The sequence below is a fragment of the Telopea speciosissima genome, chromosome 5 (genome assembly GCF_018873765.1).
Source record: "Telopea speciosissima isolate NSW1024214 ecotype Mountain lineage chromosome 5, Tspe_v1, whole genome shotgun sequence".
In the NCBI taxonomy this organism is placed as follows: Eukaryota; Viridiplantae; Streptophyta; class Magnoliopsida; order Proteales; family Proteaceae; genus Telopea; species Telopea speciosissima.
This window is the reverse complement of record NC_057920.1, coordinates 8,850,894-8,874,833: the sequence shown is the minus strand read 5'-3', so window position 1 is coordinate 8,874,833 and position 23,940 is coordinate 8,850,894. Positions and strand designations below refer to the sequence as shown.

Sequence of the window (23,940 nt, the reverse complement as noted above, 5' to 3'; positions counted from 1 at the left end):
ATATTTACATTATCCCCGAATAGTAAGAAATGTAACTTCTAAAGTATAGCTTTGCTAGCCAGCCACTTGAACAAATAGTATCATCAGACTTATCACAAAAAACCATTCCTTTTTTTTTTTTTTTTTTGGTAAAAAAACATTCCTTTAGAGTACTCTGAAATAGACAAAAGAAAAGAAACCAAAGTCCCAAGGCCATACCCCCACACTTGGCTCCGGTAACCATTGCATCAACTCCGGCATAGCTGTTCGAATTTCCACAATCAACCATCCCAAAAGAGCAACAGTAGACACGTCATTCAAAAGACCCCTAGCTACAACATCCATTTGTTTTCCAACAGACAGAAACCCCATAGCAATCAGCTGACAGTGGCCTTGTTATAAAATGCTATAAGCCCATCCAGATCTGTTCAAGATGTGATTAGGTACCTACATAGATTAAAACATGGAAATCCAAAGTGGGCAGCATAGTGGTTAAAGGGGAAATCAAAGTAGGCTCAGCCGAGATAGGGAAAGAATGAGGAGTTGGAACCTGATATGGTGACAAACTTTGATCATCAATCCACGTATTAATAAGATTCAGAATCATCAAAGGACTAGGCTGATAGTTAGCAATTACAACCTTGTTTCTGTGAGACCAAATAAATTAACTAGTGATCACTATAACACTAAAGAACCAATGAAGATTAGAGCGAGAAAAATAATTAGAATTAAAGAGGTGCATAATAAAAGACAAACAAAACTAAGGGAATAACGAATCAAACCTCAACCTCAGAGGCCCCATAACCCATATTCTCTTAGACACTTAGCAAATAAAAACTAAATGACCGACGGATTCATTGGGAGCACTACATAAAATACAAGAAGGGTCAATATGCAACCATTGAGTTAAGGGGTCACAAAAAGGAAGCCTATTAAATAGACGCCGCCAAAAAAACATCTTGAGCTTTGGATGTATTTGAAGTTTCCAAAAAATCTCCACCACCTTAGAGGTAAACTGATCAAACACTAATCGCCTAGATATGTTTAAATGGGAAGAAAGGAACTTGACAACCATTTTGGTAGTAAGCAATCTATTCTTAGAAAGAGCACACCACCAACGATCCTCAACTAAGGACAAATGAATCTTATGAATCCCAGTAATTCAATGCAAAGGTAGACAAGTGGACAATAAATCAAAATTCCAATCCTACTCTAAGATATAGTCACTCATAAGTTGAGGAAAATTCAGCCGAGCATAATTCGATTGGATGTGGAAAAGAGGGTCTGAAAGGAGTCAAGGATCAAATCAGAAATAGGTATTCCTACAAGATCCAACTTAAGGGTGTCAATTGGTACGGTATCGAGAATCTGGTATGTTTTCGGTACAATATAGACGATAGAAAGCAGATACAATACTAACTATATTTCCAATACTGATACCGTACCAACTTGGTTCTGGTCCAATACGATTTGTATTCGGTATTAAAAACAGTTTTTATTTGGTACCATATTCGAATATTTATTCGGTACAAATATGAGCATTGTCACAACAAACATTTCATGAAAAATATGGACAGAATATCTGCCCAAATATTGCAAATGGTTAAAATTCATATTCAACAAGAGTACTGTACCAATTATGTAAGTTACAGAATTCCAGTAAAATGTGGAGAAGGGGAGAGGGGAATTCTGGACAAAATTTGGTACGATTTAGCCTCGATTCGATACAAATTCGGTATGGTATCGATAAGTACCAACAATTTTGTCTTCTAAATCGATGTCGTATTGTATCAAGAGAGATTCTAGTTTCCTATATTGAAATCGTACCAAATTTGTTTCGGTATGGTTCAATATTGTTTTATATGGTTAGTTTCAATATTTAGTTTCAATTCCAAATTAACACCCTTATTCCAATCTTTATGTAAACCATCTTTTGTAAATAAAAAAGAATCCCAATGATACTATTCCAAGTCCAAGAGCCTTTGTAAACTATAACCTCGAATCAAAAATAGATTTTTGATATAAATATTTGCCCCGTAAAACTCTCACCCATATGGCAGAAGGTTCAACTAGCAACCTCCATCCTAATTTTAAGAGAAGAGCCTTATTATGGTTGAAAGAGTCCCACAACCCCAAACACCCTTCAAATTTTGGATAACAAACCTTTTCCCCATGAAATGGGATGAAGCTTTCTCCAATTCTTTTATTCCCATTCCAAAATTTAGAACAAGTAGAATCCAGACTTTTAAGGGGGAACATATAACATGGCATAAGATTAATAGAGACAGATGCCGAGACAGATTGAATTAACACTCGCCAACCAACAAAAGATAGCAAATTGGATTTCCAAACCATTATCCGACTCTCTAGTCTCTAAACGATACGATGAAGGCCCTCAACACAATATCGATGATGGAAAAGTTGGTTCATAGATACATCGTATCTCGTGATTTCTTTAATCCCTATGAAAGAAGCAAGCCTCGATTTTTCATTATGGGGTACATTCCAACTAAAGAAGTAGTCACTCTTATCGTAATTAATTTACTGGCCTGATTTCTTAACAAATCCAAAAACAAGTCTAGAATAGATTAAATGGTCAAAAGATCATTAACAAACAGAAGGTAAATGTATCATCAACAGGAGCAACTTTTGAGCAAAGCAAGCAACCTTACCACCACGAAAAGTTAATGAGAAGTTATATTGTTCTTAAACTGAATTTCGTGAGCTGATTAATCCAAACCATTAATTTTGTGGATCATAAGCATGGTTTGAGGAATCGATATCGAATCGGGATATGCCGATTTGTATTAGTATCAGTCGAGATTGATATCGATTCTTGATCAATCCTGTTTTTTCAAAGGAAACATTGTTATATCTGTCCGATTTGGACTGATACGGACCGATACGAACCGATCCTGATCGGTATTGGTCTGTATCAGCCGAGACCGAGACGGATACCGATTACTAAAACAAGATGCTTGCCTGTCAAATGGTCTCAATCAACGGTTTCAACTTTCCTCTCTATGTGTATGGGCCCTACGCGACTTGTCGTTCCCCGACAAAACCGTATGCGTTATGTTTACGACACTTGTAACGTCTACACCGTCTGATGTCTTCGCAGTATAAGAAAGATGGTATTTTAGAAAAATCCAACGGTGCATCCATAAGGACGAAATCATATTTATGCTGGAAAATAAATTAAGGATTAATTCGTCTTCCAACCCTCGACTTCACTTGCTGAGCGAGCGACATAGGTTCGTCAGCTCTCCCCCATTTCATTGCCAACGGAGTCTCACAGATCTGTGCAAAATTCTTTTGATTTTGCCATGGCTCAACCTCTTGCTAAGAAAGACGATGATCGAGATGATGAAGGTAGGCCTGGGGAATCTCGAATTTCAAAATTCCATGTTGTTTTAGATTTTGTGTTATGACATGAGTTTCCATTGTCGATCTGTACTTTATCCTCATTGTAATGAATTCTCAATGTCAATTTAGGTTCAAGTTTTCAGTTTTTCTGTTGTAATCTCTTAGATCCGTCGTCTTACTTGTGGATCTGTTATTTTTTTTGTTCTGCATCTTTTGTTTTCGTTAAGGATAATGTTGAATCGATGAAATTCATATACTTCAAAGAGAATCATGTTTATTTGTTGCTAGATTTAATGATAATTCTTATTTTACATTTTCCCAGATGTTCTAGATTAGTTACTTTGTGCTGTTTGATTACAATGTAGGTGGTTGTAGACATGATCTTCCAATTTATTCGCTGTTTTGGCGCGAGTTTATAATTATGTTGCTTGGAGTAATTACAGGTCAATCTTATGCTTCAGAAGATAGTTTTCTGACATTAGATTTGTTTGATTTTTTTTATCAGCGGAATACTCTCCATTTACTGGGATTGAGAAGGGTGCTGTCCTTCAAGAAGCTAGGGTTTTCAACGATCCTCAACTTGATCCCAGGAGATGCTCACAGGTTCTTGCTTTGTTATTATTATTTTTTGGATAATTAGTTATTGCTTTATGTTATTCAGTTCTTAATTTGCCTCTCATATATTTATGGAATGGATTAAGCTTATCAGGTTCTGCCATGTTTTCTCTTTACCAGGTTATAACAAAACTCCTTTATTTACTTAACCAAGGAGAAACCTTCACAAAGGTCAGATTTCTATATATGCTTATCTTTCCCATAGCATTTTTTTATTGGTTTTCTTTTTTTTTGTCCCAAGTGGCTGTGATCTCTTTTTCATGATTTGGAGGTTTCTATGTTATTGATAGGTTGAGGCAACGGAAGTGTTCTTTGCTGTCACGAAGCTTTTCCAGTCTAAGGATATAGGATTGAGAAGAATGGTTTATTTGATAATCAAGGAGCTTTCCCCCTCGGCTGATGAGGTTGTTGGTCAAATTTGCTTTTCTTTGTACATTTTCCTCCAGTGTAAAATTAGATGCTCACTTGTGATGTTCTTTGGCAAAGGTTATTATTGTCACGAGCTCACTGATGAAGGATATGAATAGCAAGTCTGACATGTATAGGGCCAATGCCATCCGGGTTCTTTGTAGAATTACTGATGGTACTCTTCTTACACAAATAGAAAGATACCTGAAGCAAGCAATTGTTGACAAGAATCCTGTTGTTGCCAGTGCTGCTCTTGTTAGCGGAATTCACTTACTTCAGGTACTGCACATGGTTTCTTGTTATAGGTTTTATATACATAGTTATAGTTATTGGGTTTGTCTTCTCATACTTGTTATTCAAACAGACAAATCCGGAGATTGTCAAACGGTGGAGTAATGAGGTGCAGGAAGCTGTTCAATCAAGGGCTGCCCTTGTACAATTCCATGCTCTGGCTCTTCTCCACCAGGTAGGTTGCATTATTTCTCCCTCATTGTATTTTGATTTATAGAGAACATCAAGCTGGTTATTGGTTTGAAATCCTACGAATGATGCTTCAAAGAACATGATACACTCTCGGTGGTTCAATTGTTTGTTTATTTGAATTATTGGGTTGTCTCTGTATTTATTGTTTGATGGTAAGAAGCTTTTGTATTTGTGGTTGAGTGCATAGCATTAGAAAGTAGTGAGTTTGCTCAGATGTGTTCCAGTTATTTTATGCAGGATTTGACTGTGAATGGGACATATGGGCCATGCATAGCATTTGAATCTGTTGGTTTTTCAATTTATTTATGATAATTTCAACAGGATTGTCTACCTTCAGTACTATCATATTTCTGCAACAATTTTTATTTGTTGTGTTTGGTTCAGTTTCTTTTCCTATTTTTGTATTTTTCTTCATCCTTAGAATTACTTCGTTATTTGTCAAATTAGTGTCTTTCACTTTATTCTTTTTGACTGTCTTTTGAGCTTCTTTCAATAGGATCCGCTCTTATGGGTATAATTAAGTAATAATGTAAGACAACAGTTAACTAGATCGTACAGCTTCTTGATTGACTAGCTTCTATTTTTGTTGAATGCATAAAAGCCAGATTATTTTTCGATTAATTTCATAGTTCAATCACTAGTATTTCTCTTTCAGCTTGCTGACAATGGATACTAAGGGGGAAAAAAGAACAAGTGCACTGACCAAAATAACCTTACTGCAAGTGTATTGCAAACTTAGGAGGTGTAAAGCAAGTGATGATACACATGCTTACATATGCAAAAGTTTAATAAGAGCTTCAGTGAGGCACTTCCTTGATGCAGGGGCCTCCTTTAGTTCAGCTTTATGTGCTTGTTGGTGTCTTAGCTACCTTCTGTAGACCTGTCATACTTCATTCGCTATTTTTTTTTTTGTAATCATATTTTTCTATGTGGGCTTGAGTTGATATTTCAGTTGTGCAGAAGTGGTAAATTATGACCCTCCCCAGACCCCGCAGTGGCGGGAGCCTCGTGCACTGGGTATGCCCTTTTAGAAGTGGTAACTTATTTGAGAGATTGAAATGGCATAAAATTTTCAAATTGTGTGAAATATTGGTAAAATTGTGTAAGATGATGGAATATTTATGAGAAAAGGTAAATTTAAAAATCAGGAGTCGTTACTCAGATTTGGAAAATATAACCATCACCATGAATAACAATTTTATTGTCTACAAGTACTTGCAGAAGTGCCTTCTACCTGGTTTGTAGCCCTCCTCTCTCTTGTGATGGGCATGGCCAGGTTAAGAGTTAAGTGCAGATATTTTCTGTTTTGCATGAGTTCCAGGATTTTTGGTCTTTGCAAGTTTGTGGGGTTGAAACCTCAGACCTTTTGGTGGGATTGTTGTGTGGAGTCATTAGTACTAATGTATTGTAAAACAGGTTCTGGTTTGGGAGTTGTTTAAAATCCCTTCACTTGTTTTGGCACAACATCTTGTGTCGTGGCATGGATATGAGTATTTTTTTTGCTATTGGGGGGTTTAGTTTCTTAGTTTTTAGTTCGAGTAGTTACTCAAAATGTGAGTGGTATATTAAGAGGAGTTATAAAAGTTCACCAATACTTAGTTTTCTACTTCCATTGAACAACTTTTTTTTTTTTTAATTAAATTCATTTTTACATAGACAACAGTTTCATTGAACAACTTGTTATTGGTGAATTTTTATATATGTTGCTGTATAATGGATGTGGCATTGTTAATGAACTTTTGAACAAGTATTTTTTTTTGGGGCTTCAGCTGTGTTGGTTCATTGGAACTCTAATATCTCTTTTACCTTCTCTTTTGTTATTAAGCTTGTAGATACTTCTTGTGGTCCTACTGCACTGTAAAATATGAAATCTTTGAAGTTTATTCTCATTTGTTGCCAGATTAGTATCTCGCCTTCTCTTCAACTCCTCTTCTCCTGTTCTGGATCTTTTTTGTATTGTATGGAGGCCTTGGTTTGTAATTATAATTCAGTGTATTCACCATATGACAGTAGGTTACTGAATCTATTTATCTAGTGATGGCCCATGATCCTGAACTGAGAACAGTTCTCTAAAATACTACATAAATAATTAGATGAAACAACAGAATATAACTTAGTTGTCTTCGTATCATGAAATCTGATTTTGTTCCTCTTCAAATGATTGCCAAGGAAGTATGCACTGTAGCTTTTAGCCCAACTTCAAATGCTTTCAAGTTAAAGATTTGCATTCAGAAGTTGTTAAAATGTTGATTATCTGTGTGAACTGTCAACTTGCAGATACGGCAAAATGATCGATTAGCTGTTAGCAAGCTAGTTACAAGCTTAACAAGGGGAACAGTTCGCTCACCTTTGGCTCAGTGCCTCCTGATTCGTTATACTAGTCAGGTGCACCTCTTTGCTGAAAATTGTATTGTACTTACTATATCGCGAGGAATCTATCAAAAAATTACAATGAGTAATTTCTTTTAGTGTTAGACTAGTCAATCATTCTGAAACAAATGCTGATGCAGGTAATACGGGAGTCAGGCCAGAACACCCAGACTGGAGAGCGTCCTTTTTATGATTTTCTTGAAAGTTGTCTGCGACACAAAGCTGAAATGGTGATTTTTGAAGCTGCTAGAGCAATAACAGAGCTGAGTGGTGTGACCAGTCGAGAACTGACTCCTGCAATCACAGTTTTACAACTATTCTTGAGTTCATCCAAACCAGTGCTTCGTTTTGCTGCTGTTCGCACCCTAAATAAGGTTTCTTACTCAATTTTCCTCTCTAATCTCTATAGGCCAGAAATATTTCACCAATGTGTTTTGCTTGTCCCATTTCTCCCCCTCCCCTTTTGAGTTGATTTAGGATTATTCTTAGAAATCTGTTGATATCTATGAATGGGTTTGGGGTTCAAAATATGCTGTTTTAGAAATTGTTCAAAAAGAAAAGTATTATTAACTTTCATATGTAATTTTGTGGTCTTCCCTGGAGATTGTTTGGAGGATTTCTTTTTGTTGTTGGACTTCCATCTAATCATCCATGGTTTATTTTGCTCTTTCTTTAGGGTCTTTAAGTGGGTTACAAATTTTGTGTTGTTTTTGCTATTGTGTCATATTTTATGGTGAGTCAACTTGGTTTGAGTTCCTACTGTTTTATAGAAAGATTAAAATGTACTTTGGAATTGGGGGTTGTCTAGGCCCTCTCATAGCTTGAACATGTTATCTTCATTCATTTACGACATGTGTTTACTGGACTCTTCAAGATAGGAGCAGTAACCTTTGTCTGACACTTCACTTAGAGTGCAAAGTTTGATGACGTTTATTCTTGCCATATCCAGGGTACATAGTTTACATTGCATAATTGCTATATTTGTCTTATACTTTGTTTCAAGTTGGGGGGCAAATATGTAATTTTTGGTTATTTAAAATAGGGGTTTCTAGCATGTCATGTAGTCCTTCATTCTAGGTATCGATTGGTCCTTTTGTTGTTTTTGTTTTTGACTAAAGGTTGCAGCTTGGCTCTCTCCCATTCCCTTCTCTCTCCTTTGGTTAGATCCCTCTCTCGGATTCTCCCTTCTTTCTGTCCCACTTTTTCTCCATTTCTCTTCTATTAGCCATCTCTTTCCTCTCTTCCTTCTATCAATTGTTTTAATAGATCTGATTCTTAATATTTTTCTTCCCTGTTTTACCTCCTGCTTTATCTCCTCATTAATATCCTGCGACCACTCTCTCTCTTCCATCCAATCCAGCACTATCAATTTCCCCAATATCTCAATTTCGCCCCTTATTCAGATCTGGTATATTAGATACTAAGTTCTACTATTGTCCTTCTTTAAATCTGATCCCTTAAATCTAGGAATGGATGATACGTGCACACCAACAAGTCCCCACTCCACCTGCACACATTGCAACACAACCACCTAGTCCACTTTTCCTTTTCCTTTGTCTAGTTTATAGACTTGCTTTTAATATTTGAATAAGTCAAGACTAATCTCTTGAACGTTGCAATAATCTTTTCAGGTTGTTGAGAAGAAATAGGAATTAGTTGCATTTCTTTATATATTTAAATGCTACTAGAATAATGAAATGGGAGTGGAGAATATTCAAAGAAAAAGTTAGACCCTCGTAGCCTTTGTGGAGGTAGGTTTACCCTCGAAGAGAACCCTACATCTATCTTTATCTCTTGTTATCCCTTTATTTTCTTTTAGCCATATCATCAGATCTCTCCCATATCGACCATTGGTGTAGGATAAGATATGTAGTTAAGTTTTGAGAACTCAGTAGATGTTTGTGTGTGTGCTACTTCAAATGAATTGGTTATTGTACGACGTGTTTTTAGTTATCCTCAATGCACTCTAGATCATGCGCAATGCAAGACTGTCAGCTATTTCTGCAACATGGTAGTATTTATTGGGGATCAGACTTTATGGATTTGTCTACTTGTACATCTATTGATTTTTTTTTAAAAAAATTTGGCATCAGCATGTACGAGAATAATGCTTTTGAAAATCTTCTGAAAACTCAATTTTGTTGGAAGAACAGGGACAAAAAGGATGTTGGAAAAGCAAGGGAAATCCTCATGTATGTGTGGGCCATACTGTTGACCATTGAACTACCTGATGTGTAGAAACATGGTGCAATGCTTGAAGGGGTGTTTCTGTGGACATTATATTTGGCTAATTAAATGCTTTTCTCAAATAGTTTCTGATACCTTTTAAAGCTTGGTAATAATTACTTACTGTTAAAATAACTAGAACTTCAGTTGGTTTGTTTTGCCCCTCTTTGAGGTTATGGTTTTAACTAAAGTTTTTGCTTTCATTAGCCAAACTAGGTGTTGAATTTTCAATTTTCAGGAAGTCTGAAACCTGCCATTTCCAGTTTTAAGTGTGAACATGATATCATGATGATGAACTTGATCACTATATTCAGCTTGGTTATTTATTTAATTTTCAATTTTGTGCAGGTTGCAATGACTCATCCCATGGCAGTTACAAATTGCAATATAGACATGGAAAGCTTAATTTCAGACCAAAACAGAAGCATTGCTACACTTGCTATCACTACTCTCTTGAAGACAGGAAATGAGTCAAGTGTAGATCGCCTGATGAAACAGATAACCAATTTTATGTCCGATATTGCCGATGAGTTCAAGATTGTTGTTGTGGAAGCCATACGATCGTTGTGCCTTAAGTTCCCACTTAAGTATCGAACGTTGTGAGTGACCTCAGATTTTATTTTTAAAATTGTATGCCTCAAAAGCGTTGAAATTTGGATTGGATTAATTTTTCCTTCCCCTGTTTATTTCTAGGATGAACTTCTTGAGCAACATTCTCAGAGAAGAAGGTGGTTTTGAGTATAAGAAGGCAATTGTTGACTCAATTGTTATCCTAATAAGAGATATACCGGATGCTAAAGAAAGTGGATTGTTTCATCTCTGTGAATTTATTGAGGATTGTGAATTCACATATCTGTCTTCTCAGGTGGGCATTTTCTCACCTAGATTGGTCCGATTCAATTTATGAGCTGCTTGAAATTGTTTTCTGTGGTTTCTTGTCTGTTTGTTTATTCCCCTGTATTTTCTCAGATACTTCATTTTCTGGGAAATGAGGGGCCAAAGACATCTGATCCCAGCAAATACATAAGGTACATTTATAATCGTGTGATTCTTGAAAATGCTACTGTTCGGGCTAATGCTGTGAGTACATTGGCGAAGTTTGGTGCTGTGGTCGATTCGTTGAAGGTAATGTCTTATTCCATCACTTCATCAGTTTCTACTGAATATTTTCTTTCTTAATTTTGGTTTTGATTCTTGCTGGACTAATTGTTGCAGCCTCGAATATTTGTTCTGTTGAGACGCTGCCTCTTTGACAGTGATGATGAGGTGAGTTTCACTGTAATATATGAAGCATTTCTTGTTTTAAATTGGTGATGCATGAAAATTAACTTTAACTATTGAAGTTGGTTGATTCCAAACGTGCTTTGGAAATTTAAGTGTTACCAGACTTTGTAATTGCGTTTCCATACTAGAATTTGGGCTTCTGAAACTTCTGTGATTTAATTTTGAGAATGCAGACTGGTTATGTTGGTTCACCATGTTTCTCTTGTATGCATTATTGTTCCAGAAAGTAGCAAAATGATACATGCGTCATTGGTTATTTCTGCTGGTGATGTTTAGTGACTTTATTTTGCTGCTTTATGGCTTAGGCTGATTATCGAAGTTGTTGCCCCTGTAATTTTAAGTCCCTTGATCAATAACCTTCAATGGGGTTGGCTACACGGATCTTTAGCCAACCCCATTTTGTTGGAAAAAGCTTAATTGAGTCGAGTCAAGCCGGAGTCAATAACCTCCCTATGATTTATACAAGATAGTAGAACCTCATTATTCGTTTATGTATATGCTCATCAGTCTGCTCTAGTTTTCTGTTAGTATTCATATTTCTTAGAAATGAAAGGAGGGAATAAATACCTAACCTGTTTCTTTCCTTGTGAGACTGAATTGATAGAAGCTATTTTCCTCTTCATTGTTTTTTAATATGCTTGATGTCTTGAAATATTGAATTGTGTGAACTTGAATGAAAATTTTTATGTTTATGAAAACAAAAAAGAATTCATTTCAGGATCAAATCTCAAACTTATTATGTATAGTATCAATTCGTCTGATTGATTATTGATGCTTGTCCTGCCTACTTCCCTCCTTATTTAGGGATTGGCTACAACTCTTCCTTTTTCCCTCTTAAATGTGTACATAGTCTTTTACTCTTGTTTTATAGATGTTATGCACCTCCATACGTAGAAGTATCATTATATATTCTATCCTAGTAGGAAATTTTATCATATACCAACTTTGACCATCTTCCCATCTCCAGATCTAGCGATTTATGTTCTACTATACAACAACTATAATATAATTTCCAAGGATATATTGGCATTATATTTCTTAATACAATATATGCTCACCTTGACAAATCATAAGTTTGCTCACTTTCAATCCACTTAGCTCTTTATCTTGTTCCATTGGAAGTTTTATATGTTTACAGTGTTCAACTATCCTTGGGAAGCATTTCAGCTTAAACTATTTAATGTTTTGATGCCTTCCTTCTCCCTCTCCCCCTGTTTACTCTATGTCATGGCTGCACAACCCAGTCTTGTTTCTTAATCATTCTAATTGCTAAGAATTTGTTCTGCCAATCTTTACACAGGTTCGTGACAGGGCGACACTCTATCTAAATACACTTGGAGGTGATGGGTCAGTTGGTGAAACTGACAAAGATGTTAAAGACTTCCTCTTTGGATCATTGGATGTTCCGCTAGCCAACTTGGAGACAAGTTTGAAGAACTATGTAAGTAGTTTTCTTTGACAGTGTATGTGCTTTACTGATTGTTTTTATCACATCATCCTTGCCAAAAGAAAAAATGAAGGGTGTGGTGGCGGCTAGGGTTCTGAAGGAACTTCATGATCTCATTTTTATGACATTGATACAGGAGCCTTCAGAAGAACCATTTGATATTGATGCTGTACCTAAGGAGGTCAAGTCACAGCCTCTTGCTGAGAAGAAAGCCCCTGGTAAAAAGCCTACTGGTTTGGATGCTCCTCCGATTGTTCCAACGTCAACCATTGATGCTTATGAAAAACTGCTATCATCCATCCCTGAGTTTTCAGGCTTCGGACAGCTTTTCAAGGTTCCTTTTTTTTATGTCCACAATTTGGAAAGCATTTTGGCGATTCATTTGTTATAGATTGCTGAACTTTTCTTTTTTTCTTTTTTCCCAGTCATCAGCACCTGTGGAACTGACAGAACCGGAGACAGAATATTCAGTTAATGTTGTAAAGCACATTTATGATGAGAATGTTGTGTTTCAGTTCAACTGCACAAACACTATTCCGGAACAACTTTTGGAAAATGTAAATGACCAGTTTTACCCAGTATATTTTTTTCATCTCACTTGGTAGTTCATTACAATTCAACTTTGTCTTTTTTCATTTGTTGCCAGGTCACTGTTTTAATGGATGCCACTGAAGCAGAGGAATTTTCTGAAGTTGCTTCCAAGCCTTTAAGATCCCTACCATATGATTCACCAGGGCAGACTTTTGTAGCGTTTGAGAAGCCAGTTGGATCCCCTGCTGTGGGGAAGTTCTCAAATATGTTAAAATTTATCGTCAAAGAGGTACAACTGCTGCTTAGCTATTTGCTTGTTTCCCCTCCCCCTCCTCTATTTGAATAAAAAAAAAGGTTTTGGTTGGTAAGCATCTGTCTACAGAGCTATGGGCTTGTGTACAGCTGGTCAGGGTGTTCGTACAGTTCATACTTGAAGAGTCATGTGCTATATTTCCAAAAAAAATAAAAAAAATCTAGAAGTAGGTTTTGATGGAGAAAGTTGAAGAATGTGATTTGCTGAAAAGAAGTCAAGGCTACCGTTGGATACTGGGAAAAGAGTTGGTAGGGAAGGGAATGTTGTTATCAAGACCTGGCCTCAGACCTATTCTCCTGTCTAACACTTGGATGGGGCTAAATATTAGATAGAACTAGAGATGTCAACAGATAGTCGAAAATCCAAATTCGATTTGCATTCGTATTCGTTTAGAGAACTATCCGTATCCATCCAATAATTGGATACGAATTCGGATATCCCAATTTCCGATCGGATATTATCCGATCCGTTCAATTCTCCACTAATATATATATGTATTGTTGTAACTTCGATTGATAGATATTATCCAATATTTTATATATCATGATTACAAACGACGGTTGACCATTATTCCGGCTTTCTTTCTCCCACGGACCCCACCATCTCACCTTCAATTCCCATTTTTTATTTTAAATTATCCTGACAGCCCCACTAGGCCATTATATTACCCAATTATCTTCTCTTCTTCAGCAATGGCCACCGCTGTAGATGTTGGGTTCAATTTTTCGATGCTTTGTTGCTGGCATAGCATGCATTGTCTTCTTCGTAGATGCATAGATCAGATCTAATCGATCATGGATTCAACATTACTGCTCTTTTTATTTTCTGATATTGAATGGCTTTCTTGCTCTATTTTCTGTGCTACATGAGTGCCTGTTACTCAGGTCTCTAATTGATCACTGGAAAGCTGAAGAACATAGGTTGCAGCTGGGATTTTAAGCATCATCGCAAGCAAAGTTTTATAGCTAGGGTCAAGTGGGAGATTGAATACGATCTGAAGTTCCGATTGTAAGACCTGTCAAGAGGTTTTTTTCAGACAGAAACACACAAAAGAAAAAAGAGTGAAACAGAGAGAGCGAATCAGTGAGAGAGATGATGGATTAGAGTGAGGATGGAAGAAACGGAGAAAGGAAGACGAAAGAGTAGGTTTCTCAAGCTTTGTAACCGAATCGAACCGGATAATTTCCGGATATCTGATTGAATTCGAATATGATCCTGCTTTTAATATATCCGGCGGATTTCTAACCGAATTCGGATAGTATATTTGCCTAACGAATTCGAACACCGTACAGAATTCAATCCGTTTACATCCTTAGATGAACAGAATTAGTAACTAGAAAGACAGAATTTAGTAACTGAAAACAAACAGGGATCTCTCTCAAACCAGAAGTCAGATGAACCTCCTGTTCTCGTCGAAGGAAGTACTTATAGAGGGAAATAACTGGTCGTAGTTTGGGCCATATCCGATGGCTGAATTGGCAGAAATAGTATAATAGTATGACGAAGCAGCATTTAGAATAAGATAGAAATCAGAAAAGCAGGAGGGATAACAGATTATAATCTGGCAGAAAAAGTGATTAATATATATATATATATATATTTAAAGATGGGTGAGGGATAGGCACAATGGCCGCATGCGGCAAGCTAGCAGGGCGGCACCAATGGGGCGCAGGATGGGGCATCATAAAGGAGGGGCAGAGTGTCATTTCAAAGTGGGGAAGAGAGGGATAGACACAGCGGTGCTAGCTTGCGGTACATGGGCAGTGTGCCCAGCCTTTTTCCATTAAAGACATAAGACGAAGACATAAAAGGGATGAGATATTACCTAAGGATGGCCATGATAGAAGGAGTGGTTGCTGAAATTTGACAGAAACAGTATGATTGAAGAAGAAAGGGAAAGAGAGAAGATGATCGAAGGCAGGGAGGGATATGACTTGGTATCACCACCAAGTCTAGTTCAGCTTCACCACCTAGGAGCTTGCAACTGATTCACTACTGCAGCCATAAATCACAATAGAGCAATTGTTAAACAACCAAAATCGTGGGAGGGGTGACTGGGGTCTCCCTTCTCTTCTATTTATTAATTTGAATAGATGTTGTACAAGAATAGAAGCCTTGGCTACCAAGTAGCCTACAGTCAAATAAATAGAAATACTAGAGATTTATGACTAAAACCAAAGTGGAAAAGAATAACATCAAAATTAGAAACTATAATAGTAGATATCTTCCAATATGGGACCACATAAGAATGTCCATCAATTGATGGCCCATTAGGAGACAAAAATAGGGCCTCAATTGAGTAAACTGATGGCTTATGAGGGACTTAAGTTATAACCGTGAAATGGGCCTAAGTGTGGTCCTGAACACAACTTAAACTGATGGCCAGAATAAGACTTGACTGGGCTGATTATAACTTAAACCGATGGGCCTCAGGGGCGTGATTCTTCTTCCTATGTTGTAAACCCTTAGCTCTGCACAAAGATGAAAGAAAGGAAAAGGATAGTCACTTACTTTTGTTTGGAATCATTCATTAAAAATAACCAAAGCTTGATGTACAAAGAAAATCTGACAGATCGACCCTTCTTACCAACAGCCTGCTGGCATTGAGTTGACGTAATGGTGCCTCAGTGGTACTAGAATTAGCTACTGCTACAGTACTAAAGCATATACCTGAGGTTAACATAATTTGTTTTGTCTACTGCCCCAAATACCCACATCGTTAAAATTAGAAAAGTTTATCACTATATCCGTTTGTTAAGATTCTAACAACAACAACAACAACAAACTCAGCCTTATCCCAACTTAATGGGGTCGGCTACATGGATCCAAACAAAACAAAATAGAGAAAACCGAATTATACTCAAAAAGGGTAAAGAAAAGATGGGAGAAGAGGGATGGGAAAGAGATGAGAGATGACAGAAGGAAAAAGACAAATGGAAGATGGGAAATAAATAGAAAGATGAAAGATAGTAAGAGGAAAGAGGCATAACCCAACACGTTACACGTCAGGAAAATCTCAGCTAAATGGGGTCTACGACATGTATTCTTGCCCTCCAATAGGCTCTGTCTGAGGTCATACTTGGGACCTAGCTCTTTTAGCTCCTTCAATTGGAATCATATCACTCCTCCTTACTAGGGCGTCCCTAGGCCCCCTTTGAATATGACGATACCACCTTAAACGACTCTCTCGGAGCTTGTCATTGATCGGGGCAACTCTCAAGTCCGCTCTTATATGTTCATTCCGTACTTTATCCTTCCTTGTTTTTCCATACATCCATCTTAACATCCTCATCTCTGCTACACAAAGCTTATCAATATGACACTTCTTAACTGCCCAACATTTTGCCCCATTCATTATGTCCGGACGAACAACAGTCCTATAAACTTTCCTTTAAGCTTTACAGGAATATGTCGGTCACACAGAACTCCAGACGCACCTCTCCATTTCATCCAGCCCACTTTAATTTTCTGTGAAACATCATCCTCTATGTCAATTTCTTTATTTATGATTGACCCCAGAGATCTAAAATAGTCACTTTACGGTATCTCTCTTTCCTCAATTCACACCATATTAGTATGCATCAAAGTATGACTAAAATTACTCATCATATACTCCGTCTTCGTTCTACGAATCTTAAAGCTTCTTCGTTTCCAAGGTTGACCTCCAAAGCTCTAACTTAGAGTTAATCCCTTCTTTTGTCACTTTCACCAAAATGATATCATCGGCGAAGAACATACACTATGGGACCTCATCTTGATTGCCTTGGTTATATCATCCATGATAAGCACAAAAAGGTAAGGACTTGAGGCTGAGCCCTGATGTAATCCAATCGTAATTGGGAATTTCTTGCCCTGACTTCCCACAGATCTCACACTAGTCACCGCGCCCTCATACATATCTTTATTGACATCCACATATTTACTTGACACCACCCCTCTTCACTAGAACATGTTGGATTAGATCTCTAGGGACTCATATCTCTATATCTTTCCATAAGCCTCCTCAATAAGCAGATAGCTTCTGTCGTGGATCTACCTGGCATAAAGCCAAATTGGTTCATCGAGATATGAGTCTCTCTTCTCAAACGGGTTTCAATAACCTTCTCCCACAGTTTCATAGTGCGACTCATTAGCTTTATGCCTCTATAGTTATTACAGTTTTGGATATCACTTTTGTTTTTGTAGATCGGGATTACAATTCTTCTCCTCCACTCATTTGGCAGCTTCCTTGTGCTCAAAATCCTGATTAATGGAAGAACCCACATAGTCATTAGGTGGGTTGAAACTTCAATTGATTAGAGCATGGGAGGCTCAACCCCTCAACTCCATTGAGAATCTGTATCATAATCATGGGGTCATGGTATGTGTCACCCTAAGAAAGAGAGAGAGTCCAAGGAAAGGGGATATGGAGGGAAAGTAGTACCTGTAGTAGAGATAAAAATATAGAGATGGAGACAGGATGTATAACTCTGAGTAATTTGTCGGATTATCGGATCTGATTGTATTGACTCATTTCCTAATCATTGGTTCAGGTGTGATCTGACTCGAATCTGACCTGTTGACAGCTGGACCATTAGATAGATAAAGCGCAGTTGGATTTCCATGTGTCAAATTTCAGAGCCAAATTTAATCGTATAACTTTTCATGTATTGGCATTTTTCCTAATATTTTCAGCCATCCAATTGTTTCGTGGTCATTTGGGTAATTTGTTGTGCCTCCCACCTTGCAAGGGAGAAGCACATAAGCTCCTCATATGCTCAAATGGTGGGCTTCAGAGCTTGTTAAGATTCTAAATTGAACCTATATCATTGTTCCAATTCCCCAGAATTGTCAATAATTGTCACCACTCAGCATTTTAATAAATGCTAGCAAGCATGCACGTGTGGTAATATGTTTTTTTTTTTTTGGGTGGAGGGAGAGGATAGAGAAAGGGGATAGAGAGAGAGAGAGAGACGTATCACTCTCTGAGTGTTTTGTCGGATTATCGGATCTGATTGTATTGACTCATTTCCTAATCATTGGTTCAGGTGTGATCTGACTCGAATCTGACCTGTTGACAGCTGGACCATTAGATAGCTAAAGCGCAGTTGGATTTCCATGTGTCAAATTTCAGAGCCAAATTTAATCATATAACTTTTCATGTATTGGCATTTTCCCTAATATTTTCAGCCATCAAATTGTTGTGGTCATTTGGGTAATTTGTTGTGCCTCCCACCTAGCAAGGGAGAAGCACATAAGCTCTTCGTATGCTCAAATGGTAGGCTTGCTAAGATAAAACTGTTAGAGCCTCTTGTTATTTCTTGCAACTCATAGTTTGCACAGGTTTCTGTGCAATTACTCTGCATACTTAGCAAAACAGAATTGCAGTTAGTAGTAATTCTTATCTCGACTTTAGAGTGCGGACATATAGTGAGACATCCTTATTATGGACACACGAAAATTTATTACCCATCAAGGACTCGTGATTAATGAAAAAACCCACATAGTCATTAGGTGGGTTGAACCTTCAATTGATTAGAGCATGGGAGGTTCAACCCCTCAACTCCATTGAGAATCTGTACCATAATCATGGGGTCATGGTATGTCACCCTAAGAAGGAGAGAGAGAGAGAGAGATTAGACATTGAGGGAGAGTTGGTGGAGAGAGTCTAAGGAAAGTGGGATATGGAGGGAATGTAGTACTGTAGTAGAGATAAAAATATAGGGATGGAGAGAGTGATGTGTAGGGATTTCATTTTCTAGATAAATTTAGTTAAAATGAGGAAGTATTTCTGTCAAGTGAAAAAGTATAATCAAAGGCAGTTTGTACTTAATATATATTATATACATATATATATATATGGGTGTGTCTGTTTGTAACCAAGAAGGTTACAAACAGAATTTTTAACTGGATTTTTTACCCATCATATGATGATGTAGAATTAGGGTAAAATGCCTAATATTGTAATTTAGCAAACTGATCCAACCTCACCTCATGGTTAGAGAACTCGGTTTCGGAACTGGTTTCGTCCAGTCAAAAAACCGAGTTGGACCGAGATCTCGGTGAGAGTTGGTGCACCTTTTTTTTTGGAACTCGTTTGATGGTTTCGGTGGGTTTTTTGACCTATTTTGGGCCATTTAAACACAATGGCACTATCCGATTTTCCAAAATCAAAGTCCAAATAGGAGTCTGACTTAGTGGGAAACTAGGACAGGCACTTATTTATGCCAGAAACCAGGATGCAAGTATGCAACACATTGTTGTAAGCATGTTAGTTACAAACAGATTTCCATATATATATATTATATAGTATGGCCTATGACATATATGGTATATGCATCTTGGTTGAGTAAGACATTATACTCTGTCAGAGACCTGCACCAAATGAAACCAACAACCACTGAGCTTAGTTAATGGTTTAGGCATTTGGAACCCAAATTTCTGAAAAGTTTAGACTACTTGTAACCAAATTGTGAAAAGTAACCTATATTGTTTTTTGGCAAAAGGTTTTGTAGACGGCTGTGCATGTTGCACGACCGTGCTTGTAACCATTGGATGGGGATGGGCGGTCGTGTACTGTGCACGATTATTGCCCATCCAATGGTTGAAAGCACGATCGTGCACCATGCATGGGCGTGTACAAAACTTCTCCCCCTTTTTTTTCTTACAAGTTCTTTTACAATGCTTATTAAAACATGTGGCTTTGTGGGGCTAATTAGCTCATCTTTCCTAGTTGATAAGTACAACTAGCATGAAGATGGATTTTCTAGGTTTCTAGAGGTAACTAAAAGTCTTGGTGATGCGAAGTGCATCTTTCCCCCTTCTCTCTTTCGTTATTTGGCAGCTTAATCTTTTTCTAGCATTCCCGATTCCCTAAAAAATATACCTTGTGGGACTGAGTATGAAATGTTTCATGTATATTAATATGCTTCTTTAAAAAATTAAAAAGAAATAAAGAAATTTTTTGCTTTAAACTTTTGAAACTTCTATTCATATTGTTCCAATTTCTGTCGGCTTTTGTCAGGTTGATACTAGTACTGGTGAAGCGGAGGAAGATGGTGTTGAAGATGAGTATCAGCTGGAGGACCTTGAGGTCGTGCATGCAGATTATATGTTGAAAGTGGGGGTCTCCAATTTTAGGAATGCATGGGAAAGCATGGGCCCAGATAATGAGCGTGTTGATGAGTATGGCCTTGGAGTAAGGGAGAGCCTGGCTGAGGCTGTGAATGCTGTCATCAACATCCTCGGCTTGCAGCCCTGTGAGGTAAGTCTTGTCATCAGATTATGATAGTGCCCCATGGGAATAAAAATATATAACAATTTGGATTTTTGGCATCTTCATGTGCATAATATGTGAACATCTTGGGGTCCATGTTGAAACCTAGTTCAATACCCATTTTAACCTGCATACAACCAACTAATAATCTGCTTCCCCAATGCTCAACTAAAAACGAAACCACACGCACACACACACACACAAAAAAAAAGAGGAGCATATTCGAGGACCTTAAGAATTTTACTAATGCTCAAAAGTTGGATTTGTTGGATGGAAATATGCATATTTGCTTTTGGTTCATTGGTCATTTAAGAGGTGCCTTCCCAGATGGCTTCAATTTATGGGTTAGTACATTCATGAGTTGCCTGCTGGATTCACTTAATATTTTACTGTTGAACAGGAAGCCAAGTAGAAAATGTGTCAAGTTGGTTTTCTTTTATCCATCTAGCAAATCATGCATTTTGCTATTTTTTTTTAAAATCTTATTTTTAATTAGTTAAGAGGGGATACTGATGTCTCAAAGGAAAATGTTCCATGTGTTGAAAGGCTTTATACATTTGTACCACGCAGGGCACTGAAGTCGTCCCAAGCAACTCAAGATCACACTCATGTTTGTTGTCCGGTGTGTACATTGGCAATGTCAAGGTTCTTGTCCGCTTGTCATTTGGGATTGATGGGCCCAAGCAGGTTGCCATGAAGCTGGCAGTTAGATCTGAAGATCAAGCTGTCAGTGATGCCATCCACGAGATTATTGCTAGTGGTTGATGCTACAACTAGTTTCTTTGGCTTGATTTTTGGGTCTTCTCATTGGCATTTTTTTGATGGCACTGGAGGTCTTGGTTTTTGTATGTAGCAGAGCTAATTGGCATCAGACATAAAAAGTATACATCAAACAAGGAATTGGACTGTTTTGATGGGGTTTCAGAAAAGCGGAACAATCCAAGCCAAGGGAATGAGGGGTTAGAATCCATTTGTTTATTCTGATTTTATACTCTTTCCATAGCTCAATATCTTGAACAATTGAATACTTTGACAGTGAACAAATGTTAGTTCTATTGCAAGGGTCTGTTTCTTTGATTTCTAATATACAGGTTTTATCTGGTCTGCTGTGCATTTATTTTTATTCTGATGCCATCTCGGAATCACTGAACTGTCAATTATACCTATTTTTTCTGCTTCAGCGTAGTGTCATGTTTCCTCCTGTTTCTCCTGCCCTCTCAATCTGTGCAGACCATCTAGGAAATTGTATTTTGTGTCAAGGTTTTGTGCGAACTGGCAGAATGCAGATATTATGATTTTACAGAGAACAAGGCCATGGTTTTTACAAACGTCTGATCAAATCCACTGCATTTCCTTTTGTTAGTTGTGTCTCTCTCTGGGAAAGGGGGACTATAATTAAAGGGTTGTGACTAGGGGTGCAATATTGTCCCAGCAAGGCCTGGGCTGGGATTTTCAGCCCACAGGGTGGCAAGGGTTGAGATACCTAGGCTGGGTTAGGGCCTTGCCCGATATTGTTTATATAGTTACACATTTTTAAAATATATAAATTAAAAACAAAAATAATGCAAGTTGCTTTAGATGTCTAGTGATAAAATAGGGCCATGCCCGACCCACCCTGAGCCGGATCTGGCTCTCCTCCAGCCGTGGCAAGAGCGCATCAAAAAAAAATTCCAAAAACAGGGGTTGGGGTTGTGTTATGGTCATTTCACAGTGGGTCCCACCTGGAAATGACCGAAACCATCATTGTTTGTGGGTATTTTTGTTGGGGTGGACCCTCCAGTTCCTGCCACTGCTGGAAGAGAGCTAAATTTCCCTGAGCCTAGGTCGGGCCTGGGCTGAAATATCTCAATCCGATCTAGGATCGAGTTGGGTTTGAACTTGGTTTTTCTTATACCGGGTGCGCAAGGCAGATGATGCAGATACATGCAGAGAGATGCGGATGTGGGTTCATTTATAGTGTATGATGGGGGAAATGGTTCTGCCATGCCATGACCTGGTCTCTCGAAATTTTTGCCAAGTGCAAGATTGATGTGGCAACTTTTTGAACACTGGTCAGCTAGAGAATGGTGTTAATGGCCAAGACTGTTTGTTTTAACATTATAGTTTTATTTGTGGTAAAATAAGTAGGATTAAGTTTTCCTTCGCCCCATGGAAATGGAAGTATCTTCTCCATCACCAATGGTGATATGACCAAGCTATTGGTCTCCTATGTCTCCCTCCACCTATGTGTAGGATAGGGTCGAAAATATCTTTTCACTTGTTAATCACAGAATCAGACCTCTGGGTGGAGGGGAAAAAAAAGGATCCAAGTAATTGTTATTTTAAATTAGATCTCTATATTGTAAAAAAATCATATAGAACAGAGTTTTTCACATTTCAGTCAAATATGTTTTCCCACCCTTTCTAATCATCATATAAGTACGTATTTGGTTTTCAATAAATCATGTAAAATAATTTCAACAGCTTGCTCTTGCTAAGGTCCATACATGAACAACTTGTAAATAAACAAGAGTGTGATCAATGGATTCTCTCTCTTTTCCACAAATCTTACATAAGGAAGGGAAGGGGATGGAAATCAAAATTAATTTTGAACAAAGAAGCAGCCATTAGTATCACAATTAGAGATTGTTAATTATACAAACCTCCCAAATATGAAAATGCTAACCTCATACATTTTGCAAGACTATTGAGTCTTACTATCTTACATCCCAAAAAATAATTTTTGTTTTCCGTCCCAATGCAGGAGGGAGACCAAAAAATAATTTTTGTTTTTCATCTCAAGAGGAGGTGTACTCCCTCCCTAGAAATATGAGAAAAGTCTCTGAAGCCGAACATGGAGGATACATTAGCAGTCTCTCTCTCCTTTTCGCATGACTACTCCTTATATATGAAAACCATGTCATCGACCTTCATTGGTTCACTCTCCTATACAGCTTGCTCAAAGGACTTTCTCTCTTATTATATATCATTCCCCTCTTAAAATCAGAATTTTAGCTGCTTCTTTTTTTAAATTTTTTTTTTTGGGGGGTCTTTTTAGGCCTCATTATGCCTATGATACTTTATTATTTTACATTTGGCAGTGCATGGGTTAATCCATGTGATAGAAGACCTCATTTACATCACAATGGCTAAATTCTAATCTAAAGTAAATATGAAAAGTTGCTCAAACTCTTATTTCAATGCTTTAGTAAATTTTCAAAATGCTATTAAATGGAAATAAATATAAAATACAAAATGAAATCTTTTGTATTTTTAGGTTTTAGCTACTTTCTCTACTCATTTTAAGGTGAAGCCTGAAATTGAACCACTAAGATATCTCTCTGATCTTTTATAACATAGAATAACCCATCTACTGTTGTATGATAACTAGTGAAACGTCCTACTTCACTACTCACAGTGACGGAGAAGAACTTTTTTTTTTCTCTTAGCTTCTTCACTTGAAATTTGATAGATTGCAATCTTGCAAGTGATCCACGTATCGGTCGGTCTTGATATCAGTCAAAATCCAGGTTTTACTGGATTAATCTTGGTATCGGTAAAAAATATTATAAAATACTACAGCAAAAAAGATCTCTACGTGGTGGTGTTTCCTATGCCCTCTCTCAAGGCACCATGAGGTGACGACTCTGTCCCCTAGATAGATACCTAGACGTGCTCACCCAT

At 37.5% G+C, this 23,940-nt stretch overlaps 1 protein-coding gene across 1 annotated transcript; it reads left to right on the top strand.

The window, feature by feature from the left end:
- The first annotated feature begins 3,183 nt into the window (after positions 1–3,183).
- On the top strand, positions 3,184–21,351 carry LOC122661328 (coatomer subunit gamma-2). Its single transcript, XM_043856689.1, has 18 exons — positions 3,184–3,351; positions 3,851–3,948; positions 4,081–4,131; positions 4,251–4,364; positions 4,447–4,647; positions 4,733–4,834; positions 7,129–7,236; positions 7,362–7,595; positions 9,796–10,046; positions 10,141–10,312; positions 10,417–10,572; positions 10,663–10,713; positions 12,032–12,172; positions 12,315–12,512; positions 12,604–12,735; positions 12,825–12,998; positions 20,026–20,265; positions 20,848–21,351. The coding sequence occupies exons 1-18, from the start codon at positions 3,306–3,308 to the stop codon at positions 21,040–21,042; spliced, it is 2,664 nt and encodes an 887-aa protein (XP_043712624.1). The 5' UTR covers positions 3,184–3,305; the 3' UTR covers positions 21,043–21,351.
- Positions 21,352–23,940: the final 2,589 nt, after the last annotated feature.

What these genes read in the sequence shown, in the direction of transcription:
- LOC122661328 (XM_043856689.1), top strand. Translation starts at nt 3,306, where the DNA reads ATGGCTCAACCTCTTGCTAAGAAAGACGATGATCGAGATGATGAAG. An exon ending in TTTCCCCCTCGGCTGATGAG is followed by an intron (nt 4,365 to 4,446) that starts GTTGTTGGTCAA and finishes TCTTTGGCAAAG; the next exon opens with GTTATTATTGTCACGAGCTC. An exon ending in GCGGAATTCACTTACTTCAG is followed by an intron (nt 4,648 to 4,732) that starts GTACTGCACATG and finishes TTATTCAAACAG; the next exon opens with ACAAATCCGGAGATTGTCAA.